This window comes from Monomorium pharaonis, chromosome 3 (genome assembly GCF_013373865.1).
Source record: "Monomorium pharaonis isolate MP-MQ-018 chromosome 3, ASM1337386v2, whole genome shotgun sequence".
In the NCBI taxonomy this organism is placed as follows: Eukaryota; Metazoa; Arthropoda; class Insecta; order Hymenoptera; family Formicidae; genus Monomorium; species Monomorium pharaonis.
This window is the reverse complement of record NC_050469.1, coordinates 21,456,090-21,477,598: the sequence shown is the minus strand read 5'-3', so window position 1 is coordinate 21,477,598 and position 21,509 is coordinate 21,456,090. Positions and strand designations below refer to the sequence as shown.

The 21,509-nt window shown below is 25.0% G+C and overlaps 3 protein-coding genes and 1 long non-coding RNA gene across 4 annotated transcripts; 3 read left to right on the top strand and 1 right to left on the bottom strand.

Annotated features, from left to right (window-relative positions):
• Positions 1 to 1,896: 1,896 nt before the first annotated feature.
• On the top strand, positions 1,897 to 3,427 carry LOC105827876. Its single transcript, XM_028190581.2, has 2 exons — positions 1,897 to 3,006; positions 3,162 to 3,427. The coding sequence occupies exons 1-2, from the start codon at positions 2,882 to 2,884 to the stop codon at positions 3,304 to 3,306; spliced, it is 270 nt and encodes an 89-aa protein (XP_028046382.1). The 5' UTR covers positions 1,897 to 2,881; the 3' UTR covers positions 3,307 to 3,427.
• Positions 3,428 to 8,375: 4,948 nt separating this feature from the next.
• LOC105827874 lies at positions 8,376 to 16,811 on the top strand. Its single transcript, XM_028190576.2, has 8 exons — positions 8,376 to 12,234; positions 12,580 to 12,697; positions 13,308 to 13,569; positions 13,681 to 13,794; positions 13,870 to 13,960; positions 15,610 to 15,758; positions 16,191 to 16,323; positions 16,416 to 16,811. The coding sequence occupies exons 1-8, from the start codon at positions 12,019 to 12,021 to the stop codon at positions 16,470 to 16,472; spliced, it is 1,140 nt and encodes a 379-aa protein (XP_028046377.1). The 5' UTR covers positions 8,376 to 12,018; the 3' UTR covers positions 16,473 to 16,811.
• LOC114254407 lies at positions 16,188 to 18,351 on the bottom strand. Its single transcript, XR_003625766.2, has 3 exons — positions 18,218 to 18,351; positions 16,379 to 16,473; positions 16,188 to 16,216 (listed from the first exon to the last, which is right to left on the bottom strand). It is a non-coding gene; the product is annotated as an uncharacterized LOC114254407 (long non-coding RNA).
• A 446-nt stretch (positions 18,352 to 18,797) lies between these two features.
• On the top strand, positions 18,798 to 20,907 carry LOC114254406. Its single transcript, XM_028190577.1, has 7 exons — positions 18,798 to 18,984; positions 19,131 to 19,250; positions 19,354 to 19,471; positions 19,814 to 20,075; positions 20,193 to 20,303; positions 20,376 to 20,466; positions 20,659 to 20,907. The coding sequence occupies exons 1-7, from the start codon at positions 18,829 to 18,831 to the stop codon at positions 20,806 to 20,808; spliced, it is 1,008 nt and encodes a 335-aa protein (XP_028046378.1). The 5' UTR covers positions 18,798 to 18,828; the 3' UTR covers positions 20,809 to 20,907.
• Positions 20,908 to 21,509: the final 602 nt, after the last annotated feature.

Below are 21,509 nucleotides of genomic sequence, written 5' to 3'. Positions count from 1 at the left end.
TTTAAATCATTAATTAATTTAAGATTAATTAAAAATTATTCCGCAAACATTTTTTTTGTTTACTTTAAAAAATTTAAAATACATTGCCAATAAATAATTATCTCGGATAAAATAAATAAAACATTGAATAATAAATAAACAAGTATTAGTCACATTATTAAATACACGATTTCATATGGCAATGCGTTTTTCTAGTTTGCGCAACTTGTTGTAGCTGATTTTAATGTAAATATCACTACCAGGATTTTGTCGGATGCTTTTGTAGCTCTTTTATCTTTTATTATGTTTAACATGATGTTTTTTAATGCTAAGAAAGTAAGTTGAGCTTTAATTTAAATTACAATTAATTTTAATGACAAATTTTTACACTTATTTTTAAGGTTTTGTCTTTAAATTTAAATTTTACTTAATATAGATAAAACACCTGTTGGAAGAAATAATTAAAAATCGACGGATGTTAACAGATGTACATGAAATTAAAATAACAGAATATTATATTCACGAAGGAAAAAAAGTTATAGTTATTTTTACATGTAATAATGTTAACGTATAAAAAATAATTACATAACAGAAACATATGATTTAATTATATTTGTGATGTATTTTTAACAGTTAAATAATTTTCTTTGTTTTCAAGTAGCATGTTTTAATTGTTTTACGTGTTTGAAAACAAATATTATAATATATGCTTTTTTTTATAATATATGTTTTTTTTTAATTTAGCGTCGACAATAATTGGGACATCTATACTTTTAATAGCTGCATTGTTACCGGATATTCTCGATTTTTTTCGACCACAAAACGAATCACGCGCACATCATTTAATGTTTATGACTGAATACCACATAAATGAGGGGATACAGTTTTATTTTCTTCACTCATACTCTGTTATTTGTTTAATTGTTGGTTTATTTTCAATACTTTGTATTATTTCGATGTTTCTATCGATTAATTTACATTGCTGCTCAATCTTCAAAGTCTGCAGGTAAACAACGCAAAAGAATATATGTGAAAGTTTTAAGAATATTGTTTAGAATATGTTTTATACATAATAAGAAAACGAATGAATAATTGCATTGCTGGCTAAATAGAAACTTATTGTCATTAGTTACCGAATAAAACATTGTGTGGACAAAAAGGTAGTAGGATGTACAAAGAATGTTATCATTGGAAGAATAATTAAAACAGTAGAACTCCATCGAAAAATACAAAGGCAAGTATCTAAATTAAAGAATGAAAAATTACTAAACTTCTATTTATAATTAAAAATTCTATTGCTTGTTTTATTGTTTTCAAGACTTTGGAAAGTATTTTCAACAAATTTTACGGTATCTTATATTAGTATGCTAGTAATAGGCATGTGTTCCTTTGGTATAAGTTTATATAGAGTAAGTAACGTTCTCTTTTTAATAATATTTTGCATTTTAAACTTATACATAATTAATACCTTCTAAGTTAACACTGTTTTTAATATACTATTTTATATACACAAAATACATACATAAATTTACACACATGTAATACTTAGGGTCGGTTGTTCCAACTTCTTGGCAAACTTACCTATCAGATAAATATATGTTCGTCTTTATTTATTTATTAAGAAGATGAAGATAGACACATGCTTACCTGGTAGGTAAATTTATCAAGAAGTTGGAACAACCGGCTCTTAATCATATTTAAATAATTTTTTATAATATAATGCAGTTTATTTAATACATTTCTTTATTAACATGTTAATAGTTACTATACGCAATAAAACGCATGAACAGTGCTGGGTAAGTTAATATTTCTTTAAAATTAAATTAAATTAAAGTTAACGGCTTATAAAATTAACTTAAATATATTAGAAAATATATAAATAAAAATTAATTATAAATTGTATTAAAGTTGTATTAATTGAAATTAAAAATTAATTTTAAAAACATTATAATTATATATCCCTAGTAGCAAAAAACATTGGCGCAATATTTAAAAGTAATGTAAAAATAATATTCCCAATATTGGTCCAATATTGTAAAGTGACTGCTTTATCTTATTTAACCAATTTGCTAAGTAGTAATATTGGTTCAGTATTGAGCCAATATTGAGCCAATGGATTTTTTATTTTGAACATGAATTGCATTTTAATTTGAAACCAATATTTTATGATCAATATTGGTGTTACAATGGGAAACATTGAAAAAACATTGGCCAATGCATTTCCAATATAACTAATATTTAGCCAATATACTGTCAATGTACCTTGCTAGGAATACACACATATAAAATTAAAAAATCATAAATTTTTATATCATATAACAATATTAGTACATTAATTCTTCCGGCCGGTATACAGTTAAACATATCAATGGATTAAGTAGATTGCCTAACGGTTTGCATCGGATTTTAGTGATGAATATAATTTTTTAATTAATTTAATTCTTCTAATCTAAACAATTTCATATAAATTGCACCGACAGGTTTCATCAGACTTGCAACACAGTTACTAAGCTAAATATTCATGTTTAAGAGCATCTTAAAATCCCTCTTACCCCGAAAAACTGTAAATAAATTTATTGGGAAAAATAATACCTCAGGCGGGATTCAAACCCGGATCTTTTATCATTCCGTAAAGGCGTTTCAGCCAATTCGACCACCGAGGCATGTGGTATTATTTTTCACAATAACCATCAGTACATCTTAAAGAATATCTTTTCAGGCGGCGTATATATAACATATATAACATATTACAATATTAGTATATTAATTCTTAATTCTTTTTTGGGGTAAAAGAGATTTTAAGATGCTCTTGACTATCGATATTTAACTTAATAACTGAATAATTACCGATTATATTTATTATTTAACTTTTAACTTTTTAACAAGTTGGTCAATCTCATGCATGGATTTGATGATTGAACTTTGGTTAGCGACAGCTTATGTTATTGGACATCAGATTTACATGTTCGTCGTATCTTTATTAGGACAACTGACAGTAAACCATGCTGAAGAGTTATTTAACGCAATGTGAGCAGCAATTATTAAGAAAAATACACAAATTTTAATAAAATAGTGTGATAAATAAATAAATAAATATATATATATATATATATATAATAAAATAATGTATATAAAATTTTAAAATTATAAATTTCAAATTATATATATAAGGTATTTTCTAGCTACATGTCACTATGGTACAAAGCACCAGTAACAATACAAAAATTGTTATTGTTTATAATGCAAGTCTCCTCAAAAAATATTGTACTAAGTCTTGGCGGTGTATTTGGTGTAGCAATGGAAGGCTTTGGAACGGTAAGCAATTAAAGAATGCGAAATCAATCTCTTACAGAAATTATAGTAATAACTTGGATCCACGTATTGTGGAACTGTGCGGAAATAATTTTGAATTTATTTCATTCTTTCTAGTAAACACAATAGAAATCTAAGAAATAAGTAAATAATTACGATCAAAATCGATTTCGAAAAATTTCATAATACATGACCAATGATTAATAACTTATTTTTAATAGTTTTAAAGTATACTTATTAATTCTTTGAAAGAACTAGAATTTGTTAATCTATGGAAAATTTATTTTTTAAGGATTTTTGAAAGGTTTACAAAAATTAAAACTGTTTCCAATACTAAAAAAAATAATTACTGGCCAATTTTATATTGTTAATATTAAATTTCCATTCTTTTCAATCTTATTGTATTATTTGTTTTAGTTCATGAACATGTCAATATCCTTCATGATGGTACTTTATTCCGTACAATAGTTTTATGATTTAGTGCAGGAAAAGTAGCTTCTCGTAGTAATATACATATGAAAAGATTTTCCACGATAGAATAAAATAGAAAGATATAATTAAATAAATAATTCTCTACCATTTATTTTCTTCAATAATACTTCATATTATCACATATCAATTTTTAAAATTGATTTTTTAAAAATTATGCACATAATAAATTCTAACAAATTCTGCGAGTTTAATAAGTCAATATTTTTCTTTTCTATTTCTCTTTTACATCTAGATGTGTTTTTTATTGATGCTATAGTATTTCGTAAATAATTATTTTTTTATTAAATTAACTGACTAAATTAATTTTTGTAACATGCGAGTTTTTTTTTATATTTGCACGTAAAAATAAATATATATTTATATTAATTATATTGCGCATTAATGGATGAAGCCATTTTAAATTTCATCAACTGCTATTTAAACGTAATACTTTAAAAAACAATTAATAGAACAGTTTGTGCTATTTTGCTTCTAATGAGTTCTATGTGAGAGTAATAGTTATTAGAAATGTTGTTTTTAAAAATTTGATTTAAGGTAAAGGAAGAATGAAAGAAAGAGAGAGAGAGAGAGAGAGAGAGAGAGAGAGAGAGAGAGAGAAAGAGCGACACACTTTTATATTATATTTTAATAAAATGTCAAATAGAGGAAACTATAATTTTTACAATAAAATAAGCAGGATTTCTATCTCTCGTTCTGTTTTTTTAATAAAAAATTTAATCCCGTTTTGATACATCAAATGTATGTCTTCTTAATAAAAGATTATTAATATGTTAATATTACCTATGTATACCGTGCAATATGATTTCGATACACAGGTACAAAAATTATTTTTTATAATACAAAGAAATACAAGCAAAATAATTTTTTTATAATATTAAAAAAGATATTATTTTGTTGTTAAATATTTTCAGCGCTTTTCTATAAGAAACTTCAACATGGTAATATGATTTTAATGAATAAATAAATTAATTTAAAAAAATTATATGTGTAAATTTTATATATCTTATATATATGTATATAATTTAACTTACATTTTTATATTACTATGAGTACGTAAATAATAAATATACATTCTAGTTTATAAATATGTTAATGTTTTAATGTTTTACTTCACAATAATTTATTCCACACAGGATACGATTATTAGCTCATCATAGTTAATTACACAATTTTTTAAGAAATTAATATTTTATACCAAGCAATTGAATATATATATATCGGGATATTTCCAATTTCTATTAAAACATATTGCCCACTAAATTAAGAATATAAATAAGTTTATAATATTTTGAATAAATCTAGAAATAATAAACAATGCCAGTAAAACCAATTCAGATAAAAACTTGTACATTAATATATCATAATTTGCGTGACTTTAGTTTATAACAAAATAAATGTTTCGACTTAATTTTAAATTCCGTTTAGTGTAATAAGAATTTACATTAAATTTTATCCTACAAATTTTTTTAAATATATTTACATTTTGTATTTCCATATCTAAATTAAAATGAATATAAATTTACTTAGGCAGGTTACAAAAAACTTACGTAACAGAACAGTTCGTAGTATGATGTACGTCTCCAATAACTATGAGGGTGTTGCGCAAAAAACTCGTTATCTCATGTGCGCCAACGTGATAAAAAAGTGAGAAGTACTATTTCACCCTTGCTTTGAAAAAAAGTACATCGGATATAACGTGCAATTTTGATAATTCAACTTCCTGTCGTTCATTCGACAGTATATGAACGCGAATGCAAGCGATCGATAGTCGCCCCTAACTTGATGCGGTACCACACAGAAAAAAAAATATTAATTCTTGTTTTGACAATATCTCCAGTTTTAAAACGGAAATCTTGAAATGAGATTATATTGCGTTAAATCGAAAAGATTTACTTGAATGAAAATTTACTTCAAAATTTTATAAAGTTTAACCAAGAAAATAATATTTTTGTTATTTAAAAATAATTTTTTTGAATAGAAAAGAAAAAGTATTGGATATAAAATATTACATGTTTAAATCGAAGATTATTATTTTCTTAGAATAAAATTATCAAAACAATTATATCATATTTTTAAAATAATACTTATACTATTGAAATAAGACTATAATATTTTAAAATTCAAGATTTTCAAATTCTTCTAAAAAGATTATATATTGTTGCTTATATATGAAACAAGGATTGCGTTAATTTAAATACATAAGTTTCAATTTGAGAGTAATTTTTTTCCGTGCATTAATGCAGATAATAATATTTAATAAAAACAATACGATAAACGGGTCAATGTCGAGCCAAGATAAATTATCCTAATATAATTTATTAAATAAAAAATATATAATTATAAATGCAACTAAAAAACAACTGTGTTAAAAATGTGAAACAAATTTTGAAACGTTTCGACTATACATAGTCCTCTCCAGTCGTACCAAATTAGCAATATTTATAAATTTAAACATGAGTGAAATAACGCAGACGAAATTATAATTCATTTAAATGTCTTATTTGTTTGTAATAAATAAGTTTAATAGCATTTTTTATTTTAGATATTTTTAAAACTTTTTCTATAAATTTTTGGTAGTTTTTCAAATTTAATATAAAAAATTAATTATTAACATTTTAAATAATTAATATTTATTTGTATGCAATATTATATACATATAAATATATAAAACTATTAGATAAAAAATCGTTTATTGTTTAAGTTACTATCCAATTTGGTATTAATAATTTGGTGTTAATAATTATTTCCTAAAATGAAAAAAATTCTTTGGCCAAGTTTATAAAATATTATCAAGAATATTTATCCTGGATAAAATAAATAAAACGTTAAATAATAAATAAACAAGCGTTGATAGAATCGTATATTGCACGATTCAACATAGAGATATGTGTTTGTCTTTTAGTTAGCGAAACTTGTCCTAGTTGATTTTAATGTAAATGTCACTACCAGGATTTTATCTGATGGCTTCTATATTTTTTATAATATTTAACTTTTTTTTAATACTAAAAAAGTAAGTTGAGTTTTGATTTAAATTAATAAAACCGATTTTTGTGACAGATTTTTTTGTAACATTTATTTGAGACCGCTTAATTGAAATTTTACTTAATATAAATAAAACAGCTGCTGGAAGAAATTAGTAAAAATCGACAGATGTTAACAGATGTACAGGAAATTAAAATAGCAGAATATTACGTTCACCAAGGAAAAAAAGCTACAGTTATTTTTATATATAATAACGTTAACATATAAAAATTTCAGCATAGTAGAAGCGTATATGACTTAATTATCTATTGGTGATATATTTCTTAACAATTAATAGTTTTATCTTCGTAACATATTTAAATTGTCTTATGCTTGAAACAAATATTATAATGTATTACGTATCTTATATAATTTAACGATGGCAATAATTATGTTACTTTCACTTATAATATTTGGACCGGATATCCTCGATTTTTTGAGGCTACTAAACGAATCACGTATACACAATTTAATACTCATAAATGAATATCACATAAATGAAGGAATATAGTTTTACTCTTTTTATTTGTATTTCATTATTTGTATTACTATTAGTATTTTTTCGATGGTTTCTATAATTTCGATAATTCTATCGATTATTTTACATTGTTGTGCAATTTTCAAAGTTTGCAGGTAAGAAACATAAAAGAATATGTGAAAGTTTTAATAATATTTTTCGTTACCTGTACATCGAAAGTGGTCCTCTCCTCATCTGTCAATTCATACTCAAGGATCATACTTCGACGTACAAGTAACAAAAAATATTGTGTGTAACATGTACGGATCAGTTATTACCCATAAGTGCGGGAAGTGACGCACAAACCGAAGGTGACTCACCACACTTGTTGCACAATATACTATTTTAGAACCTATGTTATATATAGTAAGAAAATGAACAAATAATTGCATTGCTAAATAAAAACTTGTTTGTCATTAGTTACCAAATTTTGTATAAATAAAAAGGTAATAAGATGGTCTATGAAAAATGTAATTACTGGAAAAATAATTGAAACAGTAGAACTTTATCGAAAAATAAAAAGGGAAGTATCTACTAAAGCAAAGTATGAAAAACTAATTCTTTATTTAATAATAAAAAGTTCTATTGCTTGCTTTATTGTTTTCAAGGATTTGGAAAGTATTTTTAAAAGATTTTATAATATCTTATCTTAATGCGTTAGTGGTAGGCATGTGTTCCTTTGGTATAAGTTTATACAGAGTAAGTAATTCTTTTTAATAATATTTGTATTTTATTTGTATTGTATTTTATAAATTAATATGATATATACATAATCAATACTTTATAAAATTAAAACTGTTTCTAATATAATGTCGTACGCGCACGCACGTAAGTGTAAAGTAATATTTATATTAAGCAAGTAATATATTTTTAGTTAAATTATTCAAAATAATTACCAAAATATAAATTACTAAATCAATTTAATATTTTATTTATAAATTAAATTTATATAAAATAACAGAGAAATATTGTCTTTCCATGAGAAAATGTATTTTCTATTAATAATTTGTTTTTACATAGATACATTTTTAATTAAAAAAAAATGTTTATGTATTTTAAAAATAACTGACATTGGAATTAATTAAATTAAAAGTTATTAACCTTTTAAATTTATTAATTATAACTTTTAATTTTTTTAAAGGTGATCCATCTTATGCATGGATTATTTATTTGAACTTATAATAGCAACAAGTTATATTATCGGACATGAGACTTATTTGTTTATCCTGTCTTTCTTGGGACAATTGACGGTAAACCATTCTAACGAATTATTTAACGCAATGTAAGTAGCAATCTGTAATTTTTTAATGTAATAAAGTTTTTCTACTACTGAACGCCTAAGATTCTTTTGATAAATAAAATAAATTTTTTTCTCATTTTTTTCTTAGCATATTTAATTATTAATAATTTTTTAAAATTATAAATTTCAAATTATATATATAAGGTATTTTATTTTTTTCTTTATTGATTTAAGTAAAATTTTTCTAGCTACATGTCACTATAGTACGAAGCACCAGTAACAATACAAAAATTGTTATTGTTTATAATACAAGTCTCCTCAAAAAATATTGCACTAAATCTTTCCGGTTTATTTGATGTAACAATGGAAAGCTTTATCACAGTTACCAATTAATATTATTAAGTCATACGAAAATTATATTGATAATAATAATTTGATCTATATACGCATTATGAAACTTTTTGGAATTGATTTTGATCGAATTTATTTTGTTGTTCCTAGACAATACAACATAAATATAGGCAAAAAATAAATAATTACGATCAAAATTGATTTCAAAGCTTCCATGATACGTGCCTAGTAATTATATCATTATAACTTACTTTAAGTGTTTAGGGCATTTTTAAAGATACACATATTTATTTTTGACCTCAGATTGAATAAAACATCAAATTATCTTATAATCGACCAAGTTTCATGAAAATCAAACCAATAATTTACAAAATCGTAATTCATCTAAAAGGTTTATAAAGGGTTAATAGTGCTTCCAATACTTAAAAAAATAATTAATTACTAGCACTTTAATATTGCCAGCATTTTTTTATAAGAGTCTTTTATCAAGCTTATTAGATTATTTGTTTTTAGTTCATGAACATGTCAATATCCTTCATGATGGTACTTTACTCCATACAATAGTTTCATGATCTAGTGCAGAAAAAGTAGCTATTCGTAGTAATATACATATAAAAATGTTTTTAAGATAGAATAAAGTAGAAAAACATTGTAACGGTGTAGAAAGAGAGAAAGCAAGAGAAAATGAAGAAGAGAGTGTGAGAGATGGAAAAAAAGAGAGAGGGAGAGAAAGAGAGAGAGAGAAATTGAACAAGCACATTTCAAATCGAAAATGTGAAATTCGAGCTCGAGCCGAATCACAGAAGAGAACACGCTATTGACTGCGCTACATGAAACTTGTCAAAACAACACAAAGTGTTCGAAATTGAAGAACTGAACAAAGTTGATCGGAATTAAGAAGATATCCGACTCACTTTAAAGACAATCTAGGCATCGACGTTCTTTCTAGGTATGTAAATCGGCTTTTCAATCTCTCTCTGGTTTCATTACTACATAAATGACGAATGTCTCGTATGTAATATAGACAAAAAATGAGTTGTATATTTTATATTTACCAAAATTTGCGAATATGTGTCAATGGGCGATCTATATGTAAACCTGCATTTTGTCTTGCAATAATTAACGAACATTTGATGATATTTAAATTATTGACAAGTTATCAATTTAAAATTAATTTTATTTAAATTCTATTATTTATTGTCACTTATTCACGCTTGATATAATTCGCAAATGTGTATGTATTAAAATATTATTTAAAAATGAAATAGAAGTTTAAGAGATAATAAAATAAAATAATATCCTTTGCTATTTATTTTCTTCAATAAATAATGCTTCAAAAATTCTTCAAAAAAAAATTATATCGTCACATGTCGATTTTTAAAATAATTGTTAAAAGATTTTGCACGTAACAAATTCTGGGAAATTCTATTTACGAGTTTATTGAATTAATGATTTTAATATTTTTTTCTTTTTATTTTGTTTTTACATCTAAATATGGTTTTATCGATACTGTGTTATTACATAAATAATTAATTTGATAAATAATGTTGAATTAATTTAATTAATTTTTGTAACAAACATTAATCGTAAAATTACATGTATATATTGATGATTATAATGCGCATTAAAGAAAATAAATCCGTTGAATTTGATTCAAGTGCTATTTTATTCAAGAACGCAATACTTTTAATAAACAATTATGTTAAGTACTAAATTTGTTTCTACTTTATAAAATTTGTGCCATTTTACTTTCTAATAAGTTCTGTGGGAAAAGCACGTTATTTATTGCAGTAATCACTATAAATACTGTTTTTTTTTTATATTTAGGTTGAATAGCTGTGTGTGTATGTAATTTATTGTATATTTTAAATTATTTTAAAAAATAAATAATAAAAATATATTTTAGTTGATAAAATATGCTAATATTTTATTTTTTAATAATTTATTCCACATATTATAAAAAAGAAAATTTAATAACTCAACTAGATAATTACACAATTGATAAATATCAATGCAAATTTTTCAAACATAAGTAAAATTATTGCTAAACACACAGGAAGACCAATAAGAGACACATAGTTGAAATAATATATCAATTTTCATAAAATTGTGAAAATATTACAATTCAAACAAATAAAACCAATTATTATGTAAAGGTAAGATTAAGTTGTTGCTGTAAAATTTATTTAGTTACGTGTATAATGCACATTTTTAATAATAATGTAAATGATAAAAATCTTTATGTTGTGTGTTTTTACAAATAATAGCCAAAAGTACTTTTTTACATGTTTATAAAGACAATGCAGCCCTCGACAGATTTGATTTATATAAAAAGCACGAAACTGATTTTTGTACGACATTGATACATATTTAGCTTCAAGATAAAATCCAACAAATAAACTAATTGCAAAACTTAAATCTTTGTTAAAGAGATGAAAATAATAGAAATGAGTATTGTTGATATATAATATACATATAACAGACTCAATTCTTCTAAGCATTATTACCAAGACGGCATAGCGTAATGATTCGTAAATATCACTCATGTAACTCTACACATTCAATAAAACTGCATATTTTACTTTTTCATAAATAAATTAAACTAAATAAATGAATATCTGGCAGCTATGTAAAAAAACACTCACATAACTGTAATTTGTAGTGTGATGCACGACGTCTCCGACAACTATGAAGGTGCTGCGCAAGAAACCCGTAATCGCGCCTGCGCCAGTGTAACAAAAAAGTGGGCGATACTATTTCACCCTTGCTTTGGAAAAAGTACGTCGAACATAATATGCAATTTCAATAATTCAACTTCCTATCGTTCCCTTCGATGTGTAGACACGAATGCGAGCGATCGATAGTCATCCATAACTTGATGCAGTACCATTAACATCGATTACAATATTTTATAAAAATGTTTGGCGGAACTGTAAAACGTTACGATGCTTAAATTGCTGCAATTATTACTTACTGCTCGACGTACTTATATGTTTCAACTATGATGCGTCATGAAAAAGCCAAGAGAAAAATTGTTTCGTATATTAAATAAATTATTAAACGTAGGAATTATTATACTGAGGAAAAAGAATATAAAGTACAATATATGCTCTGGAATATTTTTTGTAGAGCTGCTTTCCATTCGTATCTCGATCATTGTAAGAGAATGTACATATTCGAAGATAAGAAATTTAATCGCTGTCAAAAATTGAACAAAATACTTTTGAGACTTATCGGTTTATGGCCTTGTGGAAGAACCAAGTATGACCGTTTTCGCGCAATATGCTGCTTTACGTTTCTTATTTCTTGTCTCATTATTGAGGTAAAGTTATGTACTGTTTTATTTCACTTCTAAATAAGTTTATTAATAATACTAAAAACCTGTGAGGTAATTTATTAATTGCTTAGAAACATATATATTTATGATTTAAACATAGAGACATGCGTTTTTTTAGTTTGCACAATTTGTTGTATTCGATTTTAATGTAAATGTAGCTGTCAGGATTTTGTCATATACTCTTCCGACTTTCTTGTGTTTTCTAAACTTTAACATGATTTTTTTTGGTGCTAAGGAAGTAAGTTTAGTCCATATATTAACTAAATCGATTTTTATGAAAAATTTTTATATTTAATTAAGACATTGTGTAATATAAGTTTGATTTAATAGTTGAAACAGATGTTTGAAGAAGTTTCTAATACTCGGCGAATGTTGACAAATGTCCAAGAAATTGAAATAATAGAATATTACATTCACCAAGGAGAAAAAATTACAATTCTTCTTACATGTAAATATCAACTTGATATAGAGAAGGCGGTTATGTGGATAATTATTTACATTTTATACAATAACATTATTAATGATTAAGATAATCTATATTCTATATAGATTAAAAATTTATGTGTAAAATAATTATCATTTCTTTTTGACATGTAATATAAATGATATATATAATCTAATCTAATCAGTACATAATCAAACGGAAACTCGAAAAGTTGAACAACAAAAAACATTTAAAGGCCAATTCAGACATATCCGTACGCTGCACGGATAAACAAATATATCGTGATCAACCATGATCGTCAGAGCCGGACGCTTGTTTTTCTTACATGTCCGTATAATATCCGTATGTTATTACGAATTGCAGCCGTGATATCAGCTGTTTATTTTTTGTTATCCGTGATGCATTTGTTCGTTGATTTTGACAAGGAATGGACTTCAGCGACGAAGAACTCGCAATAAATTCTAAATTTATGTATTTATTCCCTCTACATTTATGCCAAGTTTTATTAAAATCAAAATTTTCGAGTTTGCAAGCTTCTCTTGTCAATATGCTTTATGCTTAAAATAGATAAAAAATTATATTGTATATACATATAGCAATTTGTATATTTCAGCGCTGCAAACCATTACGATATTTTCGTTCTTAGCATTGGAACTGCTACCGGATGTCTTTGATTTTTTCAAACCAATAAACAAATCACGTTCACATTATTTAATAGACGTGACCGAATATCATATAAATGAGGGGATACAATATTATTTTTTCTTTTTCTGTGCTGTTACTAGTATATTAATTGCTAGTAGTGCAACAATTCTCGTCATTTCGATAATACTATCGGTTTGTTTACACTGCTGCGCATTATTCAAAATTTGCAGGTAGGAAATGCAACAAATGTACAAGTTTTAATAATATTTTCTTAGATCAGTATAATACACATACAATAAAAAATAATATCACATAGCTAAATAAAAACTTAATGTTTTCAGTTATCGAATAAAACAATTTGTGGACGAAAAAGTAATAACGTCCTCTAACAAGAGAATTGTAATCGTCGAAAGACAATTGCAGAGAATAGTGGAACTTCATCAAAAAACAAAACAGTAAGTATCTAAAATCAAAAGTAGAACAAAACATTCAATACTTGTTTAATAATAAAAAATTCTATTGTTATTAAGGCTTGCTCAATTAATGACATCAAGTTTTACGATATCTTATCTCAGTATTTTAGTAATAGGCATATGTTCCTTTGCTGTGAGTTTATACAGTGTAAGTAACTCTCCTTTTTTTGTAATATTTATACTACATATGCACATAAGTCTGCATTTAAAACAAGTTTATAAAAATATAGAAACACTAAAACATTGTTACACACATTATTCTATTTTTATTATTTATTATAATAAAAAACGTTTCATCAATGATGACAATCAAATAAATAACTATTCATCAAATAAATTAAATAATAACGATAGAATGACGGTGCACTAATTATTGCTAATTAAAAAATGTGTTCTAAATATTCTAAATGTTCTAAATATTTATATATAATAAAGATCAATCATTGAATATTCATTCTAAAACTTAAGTTTGATGTTAGGATCAATTTGTTAGAATCAAATCGCTAATTGAATATTTATTTGTAAAATTTTAACTAAGTAATGATTCATATTGTGGTTTGATGTATTCTAATATCATTATAAGGTTATAGTCTTTAACAAAATAAACATTTTGAATTTTATAAAAATTTTTGTAGAAGTGTATTTTTATTTTTGACGAATAAATTTAAAAAACAGCCAAATTGACACTTAGGGTTGCACGAGACCAAGACAAGACAATATATACAAAAATATTGTATTGGTATTGAAAATTTAAAAAAATTTTAATTTTGTCTCGGTCTTGATGAATATTTGTAGCAAAAATCTTGTCTTGTCTTGTTTTGTCTTGATATTATTCAGATTATTCAATAAAGCAGACAATAAAATTCAAAATATTTTAGAACATACTTTTAAAAACGATAACGTCGATGACAATATTCTAATATTATAGGTATAAGTGCCGTCTATTTGCACAAGAAACATTCTCTCGTTTCATGGAAAATAGAAATTAATAATTATTTACAGGCTTCTAGAGAAATATTGATATAAGTATAGATATAAGTATTTTAAAATGGTGGAAAAGTCATGCTAATATTGATCAAACATTAATTATCAAAAAGATGCTCGAGACACTTTAAATTTAACTGCTTTGTCTATACTAGTAGAGGGATTATTTTCAATAGGAGCTCTGACTATGACAAAAAATAGAACTCGATTACAGAATAATTCTTTAAAACCATTAATGTGTATCAATTTATGGATGAAATGTTCTTTGATGTCAAAAATATGTGAATTTTATTTTTAAAAACTTTATAATCTATAATCTCTTTACAATTTTATAATGTATAATCTATAATAAAATATAATTTATATAATAAAAATTATGTAAAACTTAGGCTCATAATTATCTAATAATAAAAAAAAATGGTTTAATTTTTTATTTTAAATAATTTTATTATTTATTAAATGTTTCAAAAAAAATTTGCGAGTTTCATTAAAAAAAATTTTAATTTTATTAAATGTTTTGTTAAAATACTTCTACCATAAATAAACTTTTTTGTATATAACAATTTTTTCTCTTATTTACAAGTATAAATAATTTTTTTTAACCGATACTATCAAGACAAAATAAAAAATCTGGACATCTTGTATTGCCTTAATAATTTATTCTTAATCTTGTCTTGATCTTGTCTCGAATTTGAAGGAATTTAAAGGCAAGACGAGACAATACCAAGATTAGACTTGGTATCTCGTGCAACTCTATGACACTAACGTCCATTGAGGATTAATTAAATTATTCTATGACTAATGTGTTAATAGTTGCTGCAAGCAATTACGAATGATACAATTAATATAACTGAAGTTCTGACAGCGATTGTTTCTTTTATTGGACATAAACTTATTCTCTTCCTTGTATCTTTTGGAGGACAATTATTGATAAATCATGCCGATGACCTATTTATCGCAATGTAAGTAGCACAATTTCTATTTTTCTATATATACTGTTTAATAAAAGTATATAAATGTTATATACTTTTACTCAAATATAAGTACAAAAATGTGTGGAAGGTAATACGTTATAAATAATATATTATTGTTATTTTTATTTTATAAAAACTTTCATAATAATGATTTGTAATAATAATGACTAATGCGTAATAAAAAAAGATGATACTTAAGACGATTATATCTCTATTTTATTTAATATATTAAAAATTATTTTTTGATATACCAATATGTAATTTATTTTAATTTTTATAACATATATATATACATATATATACATATATGTATATCTAAACAGGTATATGTGTATATATTCTTTTTCTAAGCATTTCTAATTATATATAAAATATATTTTATGCTTATACTTCATATTGAATAAAATCAAACTTTTCTAGATACATGTCACTGTGGTACGAAACACCTGTAACAGTACAGAAATTATTATTGTTTATAATGCAAATTTCCTCAAAAAGTTTAGTAATATCTTGTGGAGGTATATTTGTTATTGCAATGGAAACTTTCGCATCGGTAAGATAACGAAAATAGAAATTACAAAGATGATATCCTATTAATACATTATTACGTTTTATCAATCTCCTTCATTGATTTATTTTTTTTAGATCACAAGAACGGCAATATCCTTTATGATGGTAATTTCCTCCATAGCAATTTTATGATCTAATGCAGAAAGAGTAATTGTTCGTAGTAATATACGTATAATATGCGTATAAAAGACCACTACATAATAGAAATAGTATTTACAGTAAAATAAAGTAGAAAAAAATAATTTTCGTAAATATGATAATATTTTCTGAGTTACTTATTCTCAATTTTATTTCATTACTAAATTGAATTCGAATCAAATTATCTCTATAGATTTATATACTAATTTAAGCGTAAAATAGTTTTAATAAGGTAACAGATTTTTTAATTGAATAAAATTGAATAAAAAATATATTGCAAGAATTTTAGAAAATAATTACAAAAATGACATGACATGTTCAAGTAAAAATTTATAATACAATAAGTGTGAAGATACTATGTAAAATATATTAATAACAAAATAATTTTGCTACAATATTGCTTTTAAAGTAAAAGTTCAATAAACTTTATTTTAAAAATATATTGGAACAAATTTTCAAATTTTGTTTTAAATTTTATAAAATTATAATACAAATCTACGAAATGTCAAAACAAATTATAAAAACAATTGTCTGTCTTGTCTCTCAAATTTTTTAATATCTCATGAGATTTAGAAACGACAAAAAAATTTTGCAAATTTTGACAAACAATCAGGCACGAGAAAATAATAAATCATGGTAATCGCGTGAAAAATGAAAATAAAATAATTAAAAAATAGATTTGATTCAAATTCTCGATTATTCAAAATTTTCAAAATATTCGAATTTGAAAATAAATCAGATTCAAAAATAAATCAAATCTATTGTAATCGTATTTGATTTTATTCCATTTGATTTGATTTAATTTAAACTATTCGTACACGTTTTTTATTAAACACACACACACATTGTTTTTCTACTTATAATTTTCAAAAAACTCTGTACAATCTTTGATAAATTCTATTTATGGATTTATTGAATTATTAAGAGATTCTAGGATGTCACATCGGGATAGTTTTGTATCCCAGCGCGAATCTGAATTTACTTCCTAATTTAACAGATAAAAAGATCGACTTGGAACATCGATCATAATTCAGTTTAAAATCTTAAGAATGGAAAGGAATACTAACTAATGTCAGAGTATCATTAGTTTCCGAGCACAATACAAACATATAGTGAAAGTGGGATACGTTTATACTCTAGTCTGCTATTCGTGTTTTTATTTTGTTCAAATACCACTATACGAAACACAGTGTCATTTCGCATCATTTTCTCGCGTCCTGTTTGGCTACACTTTGAAGTTGTAAATGTGTTACATAGATTGATTTTAATTAATGGCATTTTTTACATTTAAAAGTCACTTATTTACTGGAATCATAAAAATATTTTAATTTTTTTTTTTTTTTTTTACTTTAATAATATATTTTTTCTGTGCTGAAAAGTACAGATTTTTTACTATTTTAAAGCAAAATAAGAAAGACTGTGTCTATTCATTTTTTCCTTTTTTAGGATATTATTTTTTTCAACTTATTTGTCATAATAATTATACTTTTTAAACTTGTTAAACAATGTTTTAAATAAAATTAATTTTATCCCGGTCTTAGATTACCTTTCCAAAACTGTTTTTTTTATTTTTAGAGTATTTATTAAAATAATCTTTTAATATACCTACTCTAATATTATTTATAGATATGGTATATATATATACACACACACACACACACACACACACACACACACACACACACACACACACATATATGTATATAATATAAAAACTATAAGAAGACAAAAGTCTATACTTCGTTTACTTCGCTTGAGCAAAGATCTACATGCAGATATGTCAGCAGCAACAATAGTTTCATGTTTTAATGCAGAAAAAGTTGCTCGTACTAATTAATACAACACTTGCGTAACGGAACAAACCGTAGTGTGATGCTCGATGTCTCCAACAACTATGAGGGGATATCGTGTGAGAAATTTGCAATCGTACCTGCGCAAGTGTGAGGTAGGAGATTATTTCACCCCTGCCGTGAGAAAAGTATGTACATCAAACATAACGTGCAATTTTGATAATTCAACTTCCTGCCATTTTATTTGATATATAAATGCAAATGCGAGCGATCGTTGGTCGCCCCTATCTTAACGCGATATTACTGTTAATTAGATTATAATATTTTATAAAAACGTTCAGCGAAGAAAACGACTATAACGCTTAAATTGCTGCAATTGTTAGTCCTCGATCTATATATATGCTTTGACTATTATGCGCCACAAAAGGCCAAGAGAAAAATTGGTTGGTATATTAAATAAATTATTACAGAAGAAAAGGTATATAAAGTAAAATATTTGCTCTCTGGAATCTGTTTTTTGTAGATCTGTTTTCCATTCGTGTTTTGATCATTGTAAGAAAATGTATATATTCAAAGATGAGAAATTTAACCGCCGTCAAAAATTAAATGAAATACTTTTAAGACTTCTCGGTTTATGGCCTTATGAAAAAACCAAATGTGAGCGTTTTCGTGCAATGTGCTGCTTTGTAATACTTATTTCTCATATAATTACTGAGGTAAAGCTATATTTCTGTTATTATTTCTTTAAATTTAATAAAGGTGGTAAAAACCTGAGGTAATTTATTAATTAGTTAAAAACACAATATATAATTGTGATTTAAACATAGAGCATGATTTAACATAAAAACATGCATTCTTCTAGTTAGCACAACTTATTATAGTCGATTTTAATGCAAATGTCATTACCAGGATTTTGTCGGATACCCTTCCGACTACTTTGTGTTTTATAAACTTTAACATGATTTTCTTCGGTACTAAAGAAGTAAGTCAGCCCTAATTTGTATTATCATACATAAAGTTGATTTTTATGAAAAATTGTTATACTTATTTGAAATTCTTCTTAATATAAACTTCACTCAATATAGCTAAAACAATTGCTGGAAGAAGTTATAAATACTCGGCAAATGTTGACAGATGCGCAAGAAATTAAAATATTAGAATATTACGCTCACCAAGCAGAAAAATTTCCAATTATTATCATACGTAAGATTGTTAGTTTTACGTATAAACGATAATAGTAAAAGCATATATTATTTTATTATTTATAATATAATATATTCGTTGATAACCCAAACAACAGACAATATTCTTTAATGTTATTTTAATATTTATTTTCTACTAACTTGAGACGATTTCAAATGTAAGATCGACTGTGAATATCATCTCGAGTCTCGTAAAATTGCCCGAAAAATCTTACATGCGAGAAACGTGGAGTTCTGCAACTGTTTTCTGGATAGAACGAGAAAAAGGCGCAGAATTTTCCTCATTGTTTATTATAATATATCGGTTAATAATTAATAATATATGGTAATTTGTATATTTTAGCGCTGCAAGCATTTACAATACTTTCGTTGTTAATAATGGAACTGCTACCGGATATTCTCGATTTTCTCCGACCGTTAAACGAATCACGTGCACATTACTTAATAGTCATGAACGAATACGATATAAATGAGGGGATACAATTTTATTCTTTTCTCTTGTATACTATTTCTGGTATCATTATTGGTACTAGTACAATAATCTTTGTTATTTCAACGATACTATCGATTTGTTTACACTGTTGCGCATTATATAAAATTTGCAGGTAAGAAATACAAAAACATGTAAAAGTTTTAATAATATTCTTTTATAATGCGACATGGTATGAAAATGAATAAACTCACTCTGCTAGCGGGGCTAAATAAAAACTTAATGTTATCAGTTATCGAATAAAACAATTTGTGGACAAAGAGATAATAGCAAGCTTTAACAAGAGAAATATAATCGTCGAAAGAATAATTAGAATAGTAGAACTTCATATAAAAGCAAAGAAGTAGGTATCTAAAGCCAAAAGTATGATCAAATTGCTAATTGTTCAATAAAAAGTTCCATTAATTGTTTTAAGGCTCTCTAAAATGATTGTGACAAGTTTTACGATATCTTATCTCAGTATGTTAGTAATAGGCATGTGTGGCTTTGCTATGAGATTATACAGAGTAAGTAACTGTCTTTTCTGTAATATGTATTTTACAACTTATAGATAAACAATATCTCATAAAAGGTAATGATTGCGCTATAAGATATGTATGCGTCTTTGAATAAATATATATATAAATTAGTCATGTCCAAATCATATTTCATAAATAATAAAGATTACTTAAGTCATTTCTTTATTAATGGATTAACAGTTGCTGTACATAATAACATACACACATGATTCGGTGGAACTTCTGATAGAGGCAGCTTATGTTATCGGATGTGAGTTTACTCTCTTAACCATCTCTTTTATTGGACAATTAATGATAAACCATTCTGATGAAATATTTAACACATTGTGAGTAGCAATCTTTAATACAAAATTAAACAAATAAATTTATGAAATCTGCATTTATTTTGTTCAGAATTGTGTGTTATTAATTTTCTTAATATATATTTTGACTTTTCATAATTTAACCGCTGGTAGTGACCCTTACTTTTATTTAAAAATTTTAAAAATTATTTTTTTTACAGTTACAAATAAAATAGAAAGGTGTCGATCTTTAAAATTTTTTTATTAAATAAACAACACCTTACATATAATATACAATTGGTCATATATGTTTATCATTCTGTAAACGTGAATAGTACATACTGTGTGATATTCTTAGTATATACTGAAAAATATTCTGAGTATATACTAAAGAAATGGAAAGGGCGAACATAGAAACAATCTCAGTATGTACCGAGAATATCAACATTATAAATCTCAAAAATTCTGAGAATATTAACAATATAACTTTATGATATTTTTTTAACATTCTCACAATTTCTTTGTGCCATTAGAAACAAGAATTGTAGTGTCAAATGTAAATTAGTACAGTCACTGTAATAAATTTGAAACATAAAGATCGTATTTCTCTACTGCTATTTTGTTGCTAATTAGTTACTCTATTGCCAGGTTGATTGTAAAATTCTTAATAGAGAAAAATCTCTCCCCTAACCACCCAGCATTAGCATATAGCATCGTTAAAAGACTTCGTAATACTTCGTAATAGTATAA